At 39.2% G+C, this 9385-nt stretch overlaps 1 protein-coding gene across 1 annotated transcript; it reads left to right on the top strand.

Moving 5' to 3' along the window:
• Nucleotides 1–7921: 7921 nt before the first annotated feature.
• LOC134566127 (putative tyrosine carboxypeptidase MATCAP2) lies at nucleotides 7922–8908 on the top strand. Its single transcript, XM_063425832.1, has one exon. It carries the CDS (start codon nucleotides 7922–7924, stop codon nucleotides 8906–8908), a length of 987 nt encoding a protein of 328 aa, XP_063281902.1.
• The last annotated feature ends 477 nt before the right edge of the window (nucleotides 8909–9385 follow it).

The raw sequence follows: 9385 nt of genomic DNA, 5'->3' as shown, positions 1-9385 counted from the left end.
ATTTGAATAAGAACTAGCTGAATATGGATTTAGAGCATGGTGTTTGTGCTTTAATCGTACGAAATAGATTGGTCCTGGGTGACCCAACGGAAATAAGAGAATGCCAGTAATAATATTACTGTGTATATAAATCATAATAGATTCGGTAGTTTCCGTACGAATATGTAAAAGCAGTGATAAAGTGCCGAGCGTTCGTCTGTTTGGCGCGAACGCTGAAATCGGTTAAAAAAGCGTGTATTTGTACGAATATGATAGAGGGAGCCTACCCCTACGTTTTTAGGCCCGAACGGCGGGAAATAGCGGAGCGCTATTTCCTACGCCTAACTTACGTGAACATGCCGGTCTTGTGACCGGAAACCGGGTACCTCGACCGGGAACCGAGTGGAAGGCCTCAAACGGACAGAGGACTGGTCAGGACGTCTGACTGCTGGAAACAGGAAAAAAATTCTGGCGGGAAGCTGGACAGGAAGTGCTGGTTGCTATGGGGACAAGACAATCAGCTGAACAGCAGAGGTGAGTAGGGGCTGGGAGTTTAAGTAGGGGACTTACTCCTCCCACAAATTCAGGCCTAATGGCCTTTTACATATATACTTAGATCATATATATATATATATATATATGTATATATATATATATATATATATATATCTAAGTGTGTGTGTGTGTATACATACATACATACATACATACATACACACACACACACACACACACACACACACTGTCTAGGTGTATTTTACTATTAATATATATATATATATATATATATATATATATATATATATATATATATATATATATATAGAAAGTCTGTGTCTTGGCACTCACCCTTTCCAAAATAAACAATAGGTAAATATAAATGCCTAGGTGCTATCCCACGTTATGTTATATGAATGAATGAAAAGAGATGCACTCACAGGTCTTGATAGATAAAAAAATCGGTATTTTTATTCTCCAAACAGGATACACATTGTCCGATCGACGTTTCGACCCCTTAGGGTCTTCCTCAGGATGACCCTAAGGGGTCGAAACGTCGATCGGACAATGTGTATCCTGTTTGGAGAATAAAAATACCGATTTTTTTTATCTATCAAGACCTGTGAGTGCATCTCTTTTCATTCATTCATATATATATATATATATATATATATATATATATATATATATATATATATATATATATATATATATATATATATTTAATTTCAAATTACATGTAGACTGATACTGATTAAATATATATATTTATATATATATATATATATATATATATATATCATTATTGTTTTATATATATATATATATATATATATATATATATATATATATATATTTATATATAATATAAAGAAAATATGTAAATACGGGAGACTTCGCTGAACACAAATATTAGTGGTTAAAAACAGTAAAATGTATTACAACGATGATATCGCCAGTAAAAGTGACGTTTTTTGCATTTTTCACGCACAAACAGCACTTACACGGACGATATTATTGCTGTGATACTTTTTACTGTTTTGAAACACAAATATTTGTGTTCAGCGAAGTCTCCCGAGTACAACAGTACCCCCCCATGTACAGGTTTTATGGTGTCTTGGACATTTTAATTTGCTAGCACTATATTTAACCCTAACTTTGGCCAGTGTTTGTGATCAAATGGCTACTAAAAAAGACTGGACATACCCCATTTGCAATACCTTGGGTTGTATACTATTGCAAATGGTATGCCATTATGGGTGGAAATTTAATTCCTGGGCTACTATACAGGCTCAAAGGCAACGTAACCAATCTGGTGAATTTCAATTTCAAATGTAACGTGCTATATTTGACCCTGTAACTTCCCAAAACACCATAAAACCTGTACATAGGGGGTACTGTTTTACATGTTAGACTTTGCTGAATACAAATATGTGTATTTTCTTGCAGTAAAAGCAAACAGTATTATGACATTGACAGTTAAAATGTCATGTAGAACTTAAAAAATAAAAATTTTTATTTTCTCCCATTTTTTTCATATTAAATTATGTTTCATAGCTAAATATTTGATATTAAATGAAAGCCCTGTTTCCCTCTAATAAAATTATATATAATAAGGGTGGGTGCATTTAATATGAAAGAGGTGAATTACGGTTGGACAGACATATAGCGCAAATGCCAGGTTTTGTTTACGTTTTGTTTTGTTCACAACTTGTACATTTGGCTCAGTCCTTAAGGGGTTAACGTATCATAGGTTTTGCACAACAGCTGAAGATCTACATATTAGCCTCTGCTCTGTAGCCAATGGGGGGACCCTTAACAAAAGTTAACAGATTCTTGCCCCAGGGCCCTGAGGTTTCTAGTTACGTCCCTGGGTAGGGTATTTTCAATTAAGTCGATTGCTACAGATTCAGTCAGAATTCTCACCGGTTTTGGTTTTAGTAAACAGCTATTCTGTTCTAAATTTGGCCATTTTCAGCTCATTTTCTACATCCATACACTAATCTGGTGTTCAGTGAATTACCCTATTAGAGAAAAAAAGGTTGTATTTGTTAGATGGTCTGTGCTGGCTGTGACTGCTCATTGTAACCACAATCACTAAAAATATACAGGTTTACACACTAAAGTGAATAACTATAGCAAGTCTGAAATTCTAGGTTAAAATGAACAAACTGAAAGCATAGTTAATAGAGATGTCCCAAATAGCTTGTTCGCCACGGCGGGCGAACATATGCAATGTTCGGTCCGCCCCCTTTTCGTCATCATTGAGTAAACTTTGACCCTGTACCTCACAGTCAGCAGACACATTCCAGCCAATCAGCAGCAGACCCTCCCGCCTCCTGGACAGCATCCATTTTAGATTCATTCGGAAGCTGCATTCTTAGTGAGAGGAGGGACAGTGTAGCTGCTGCTGATTTAATAGGGAAATCGATAGCTAGGCTAGTGTATTCAGTGTCCACTACAGTCCTGAAGGACTCATCTGATCTCTGCTGTAAGGACAGAAGCTCCGCCAGGTTCCTCTTGCGTTGCTACAATGCTCAGATCTTGCGAGGGTGAACTCTAGCCCCGCAGGCTAGAGTTCACTCTCCCTTGGACAGCAAGGATCCCCCCTCCCTGCATAAGGTAAGAAGGGAGGGTGTTATTTACTAATCTGCCCCCACCTTCACAATCCCTCCAAACATGCACACACACACATACAGCACCCTAACACAAACAGCACGCACACACAGTACCCTCACACATACAGCACCCACACACACACAGCACCCTCACAAACACACACACAGCACCCTCACAAACACACACACAGCACCCTCACAAACACACACACAGCACCCTCACAAACACACACACAGCACCCTCACAAACACACACACAGCACCCTCACAAACACACACACAGCACCCTCACAAACACACACACAGCACCCTCACAAATACACACACACAGCACCCTCACAAACACACACACAGCACCCTCACAAACACACACACAGCACCCTCACAAACACACACACAGCACCCTTACAAACACACACACACAGCACCCTTACAAACACACACACACACAGCACCCTTACAAACACAGCACACTAACAGCACCCTCACACAAACAGCACACTCACACACAGCACACTAACAGCACCCTCACAAATACACAACACAAACAGCAACCTCACACACATCACACAAACAGCACCCTCACACGCACACAAACAGGACCCTAACACACATACACAAACACCATCGCACACTACCAGCACCCTCACACACAGCACACTATCAACACCCTCACACACACATCACAGTAACAGCACCCACACACACACAGCACCCTCACACAGCGCACTAACAGCACACGCACACACAAACAGCAGTATATGTATGTGTGTGTATGTATGTATGTGTATATATATATATAAATGTAAAAAACAGATAAAATTCGTATCTTGTAATACCTTTTTTATTGGACTAACAGAATTTTTTAGTGACTAGCTTTCGGGAGAACCTCCCTTTCTCAAGTCTGAAGCATTTCTCAAGTGCTTCAGACTTGAGAAAGGGAGGTTCTCCCGAAAGCTTGTCACTAAAAAATTCTGTTAGTCCAATAAAAAAGGTATTACAAGATACGAATTGTATCTGTTTTTTTTACATCTACATCACTGGACTAATACGGCTACAATTTCTACTTGAACTCTCTATCTCTATCTCTATCTCTATCTCTATCTCTCTATCTCTCTCTCTCTCTCTCTATCTCTCTCTATCTCTCTCTATCTCTCTCTATATCTATATACATACATACATACATACATACATACATACACATGCAGCGTGTGTTTGTGCTTTAGGGTGCACACCCTAATGCAATAGGCTGCGCACACCTATGTATATACATCAATTATTCAGGTAAATGAGAAAATATAGTCTGCATAATAATTTGGAACAGGGTGTAATTAGCTAGAGCGTTTGTGACCAGATAGTGTTAATGCTAATTTTGGCCTAAAATTTGTGACTAAGTGGCTACTAAAAAAGACTGGACATACCCCATTTGCAATACCTTGGGGTGCCTACTTTTGTAAATGGTATGCTATCATGAGGGTAATTCTCATTCCTGGGCTACCATACGGTCTCTTATATATATATATATATATATATATATATATATATATATATATAAAATTTACTTTTAAACAGTTTTTAAACTTTAATAAACTTGTCTACAGGCAGCAGAGGGACTGCCTGTCATTCCAGACAGGCCCCCTGCAGGCACTGCTGTAGACGGCTATTTCGTCTATGTGATCGCAACCTCATCATGAGCACATGGCTCGGGAGGGCCAGATCAGCAGCACTGGGACTCCCTGGGATGCCAGGCAAGTCCCACCATCGCGATCCCCTGCCGGCGAGAAGGTAAGTGAATAGGAAGGTGGGGACGGACTATGCTGCCTGCCGGCGTTTAGGACCGGGTCCCCAAGAACAGCATAGTACGCTTGCTGTCTTAAAGGGGTTAATATGTCAAGGTAGTTGGACTGAAACACTGGTTATATGCAAATGCACGTCTCCTTAAAATAAATTTGCTCTTTTGTTTACTTTGATTCCCTATGAGCGTGAGGACGTCCAGTGTCAGGCAGCTTTTTTTATACTGTACTTTTTTTAATGAACCTACGTTTCTAGGAAAACTAAAGTTTATTTTTTATTTTTGCTGTCCATCAAAATACAGAGAGTCTCATGAAGCCACAACAGCATGTATGAGAACAACAATACTTGACATAGATAAACAGATTGCATGACATTTTACTGGGAGCATTACGTTTTTTTTCCGATGATGAAGCACAATTTTATAATGTAATGATAATGTTAAGTGGAAATGTCCAACTACTGGACATGGTGAATAACTAATAACTGAGTAGTACCACTGTGTGACAATTGATTGGGGGATTGGTATACAAGGTCAAACGGAGAAAGCAACATGGATTACTGCCTGCAGTAAAATAAAGAGCTGTGGCTACTGACATGATAAAATTAGTTAAAGGGCTCAGCCTACTCCTCTCATAAAGTGGATGCTACCACAATGAAAGTAATGACTCATGTCCCACTTATCTTCACCCCACTAGCCCCAGGCTCCCATACAGTCCAGAGCTCTCGTCGCACGAGTTCCTTCTTGGGTGACTATCAGGATCTGGTCTCGAGGCCTTCTTCCAGGTTGCTGTCTGACATGATGCATGATGGCCGTCCAAGGGTGTGAGATGTACATAGTGCTTTTTCCCTGTCTGGACCGTGGCTCAGGTAGATGGTGGTCCACAGCAGAGCCGAATGAGCCAGTACTTGCTGATAATACTCTTAAATTCTTTATTCCTATCTGAATAATTAAACATTAATGGGACTTCATTTGTCTTATTCTTGGTTTGGTTGTTTTTTCTTTTACCGTTTTTTAGGAGATCTTCCATATTTAATATTTTAACCTACTTAAATGTCTTATCCAATATAGCTTTTGGGAAGTGTTTAGCTGTGAAATCGCTAACTGGTTTATTCGCTTGAATCTCATATGATTCAGTATTAGTACAATTCCTCCTGATCCTCATCATTTGTCCCTTAGGGATGTTATCCAACCAGGGACCATAGTGACAGCTATCAAAAAAATAATGTAGTTGTGGTTGAGATTAGAGGTCTCAGATTAGGAGTAGATAGTATGGCTAGAGATACTACTCTACTGGAAATGACAGGGCTCCCACTAAAAAACAAAACAAAAGGCAGAATGAGAGTAAGGTATTAGCTATAATCTAATGAGTATCCAGGACTAGTGAATAATATCTACCTTTAAGGGTAAGAGCAGTGTTCCATAAATGTGTACAACAAAATATTTATAAGACAGTATATAACTTAATAAAACTTAATGCAATTCTATTAAAATACCAATGTATGAAATAGTTGCAGTCTCAATTTGATAGAAGTATCAAAACAATATGTTGATACAGTTTGTGCAGTGTTAGCTAGTATCAGTTAGCTCCAGCTATTAGACCAGCTGGGTTTTATCTACTGAATGAGCTATTTTTATATAGTACAATAACAGTGATATCTTCTTCAACTGGTGTGGTATCAACCATTGATACCACACCAATTAAAGAATATATCACTGTCTAGCTATTTAAACCTGTTATTAAAAACAAACACATATAAATTGGCAGATGGAGACAAAGCACTTTCTAACCGGTAGTAATATTGTATGCACATACACACCTCAATCTGCCTGGCCGGCAACATTCCAGCCTATCACAGCACAGTGTGCAAATTCACAAAAAAAACAACATAAAGATCTAAAGGAGATAGAAAGGGGCACAGTCATCTAAAGGGATAATGTAAGAAAATGTTATTTAGGATACCAATACAAACAGAATTCAAGTGAGAATTAAAAGTGAATTTTAAATTGAAAGCCAAAATAGCCAAACTGGAAACATTATCTTACTCGAGCTACGATTCCATTTCAGTTACTATGGCCTAAAGTTTGAAATTCACTTTGAATTCTCACTTTAATGAACAACCCTGGAATTTAAATTGAACTTTAAGGGTAAAATCAAGTTATATTTGGTGCCTTTAACCCTGCAGTGATTGTCCTCCTCTGTGACATTCTATGACATCAGAGCTGCACCAGGACTCAGCTACTAGTGCTGTCACTGTGAAAGCTCTGGACCTAGTGTGCAGGAAATTGCTGCAGGTCTGCTGAGAGACAGAGTTATTGCAGGTATCAGACACTAAAACTTGATATTGTACAGAAGAAGAAGGGTTTCCACTCCGAGCAATTCACGTTTTTTGTTAAGCGGAATTGATCAGGTAAAACAATGGAGCCTAACTTCCCACTGACAGCGCGTAGCATACGTCTGGCAACCAGACCTGTTAATACCAAAATTAACCTCTCGGTTCCTATCCCCAAAACAAGGAACCCCAGCATAAGCTCTTCGAGGACTATTTCAGTCAATGTAAGCCAGAAAGTGCTCACAAACAAACCCAAAATCGATTCTGAGAGGAAATACATCTTATCCAACTCAACTGAAGGTAAAGTCTTGCAGGCTTTCAAACTGCCACTTGCTGCCAAAATGAACCTTTCAGGTCCTACCTCCAACACAAAGGACTCTGAGAGACAGAAAGTGCTCACAAAAAGGACAAAAATCTATTCTGAGAAGAAACACGACTTACCCAGCTTGACTCAAGGTAAAATGTCGCTGATCTCTACACCACCACTTCCTGCCTATAAGGACCTTGTGAGTCCTAACTCCAGCAAAGGGAACACCAGCATTTTCAGCTCAAAGAAACCGTCGGTCAATAATAAACAGAAAGTGCTCACCAATACACCAAAACTTGATTCTGAGAGGGAACATTTTCAACCCAGCTTGACTGAAGATAAAGTGTTGCTGGTCCCCACACCTCCAGGGAAGGATTATTGTAATCCAAAATTAATGAAGCCTTTAAATTTGAAAAAAGAGAAGGATACATTTTTCAAATCGAACTTTATGTACAACCCTCAGTTTCAATATAATAAAACTCCTCTGCCATCTGCCTTAGCCCAGCACAGCCATGCCTCCAACAGATTTCTTCAAGTGGCCATTAATATCATACAAAACACACTCAAGAAATATAACAATTATGAAAATTATGAACAAGCTACAGGAGGCAATCTTCTACCAGCAAAGCAGATCTATCAGGAAGTACGCAAATACATGGAGACTGAAGGGTGTCAAGGGGAGATTGCTGTTAATCTCACTGGAGATGTAATATCACAAGCCTCTATGGGAACTGTGAAAAGGCAACCAACGATGACAATAAATGTCTCTATGGCACGAGAAAAGTGGCTTCAAGGTACACTGAGACATGAGATTGGAACTCATTATTTTAGAACAGTCAACAACAGTAAACAGCCATGGAATAACAGCAAAGGTCGAGAAGAGTATGGTCTTGAACCAGCAAATCCAACTGAAGAAGGACTGGCAACCATCCACAGCCTTTTATATCATCCTGATCCCGATTTGTGCAGAGTTGCCCTCCTGTACTATACCATCTACAAAGCAAGCTCAATGTCCTTCAGTGAACTATTTGAGCATTTGAAAATATTTGTCAGAGACCCAGAAGCCAGATGGTATTATTGTGTCCGAGCAAAGAGGGGCTTGACAGACACATCACAGCCAGGATGTTGTAATAAGGATCAGGTGTACCTTGAAGGTGTTCTACAAATCCTAAGACGCAGACATACCATAGATTTCAAGCTGCTAATGGCAATGGGAAAGGTTTCCTACGAGGATATAAACCGTCTAAAAAAGACCGCCGTGCTTAGTAAGCCGAGGATCCCTCAATTTCTCAAAGACAGGAACCAGTACATGATGCGTCTGGAAAAGATAATGCAAGTCAACGAACTAACAGACACTTTACTAAAAACGCTTGTCGATTGAGCGGTGAATGTTAAGACCATCGGGCAGATCTACATGGTGTAGCATAAAGTTTCCCAGGATACTGTCAAATTCCACCATCCTGCAAACCCTGGCCGTCTACCACCAATCATCGAATCCCACCATCATGACTACTCAGTAAGAATATTTCCTACATCTACCTCTCTTTCTAATGGCATCTTTTCTTTTCTAATAGTTTCTTATATGTCTATTGTACTTTTTTTTTCTTTACCCTGCTACTTTTTTCTGTATTATATTTGGCCTGCATGGTATCTTACCCTTTTTTCCCATTTCTTTCAGCCTGCCATCAGGTTAGAACACTCCAATGCAAATAGGAAGTGGCTATATGAAAATTCAGCCACATCCAGGTAAGCTTTCAGCTAAATTTATATAGAGTTACAATCTCACAGATATCTTCCATAAAGAAAGCCTTAAAAACATGAAATACATATACATAGTGCAAACCAGTAAATCTGAGCA

The sequence above is a fragment of the Pelobates fuscus genome, chromosome 6 (genome assembly GCF_036172605.1).
Source record: "Pelobates fuscus isolate aPelFus1 chromosome 6, aPelFus1.pri, whole genome shotgun sequence".
In the NCBI taxonomy this organism is placed as follows: domain Eukaryota; kingdom Metazoa; phylum Chordata; class Amphibia; order Anura; family Pelobatidae; genus Pelobates; species Pelobates fuscus.
This window is presented reverse-complemented; position numbering and strand designations above follow the sequence as displayed.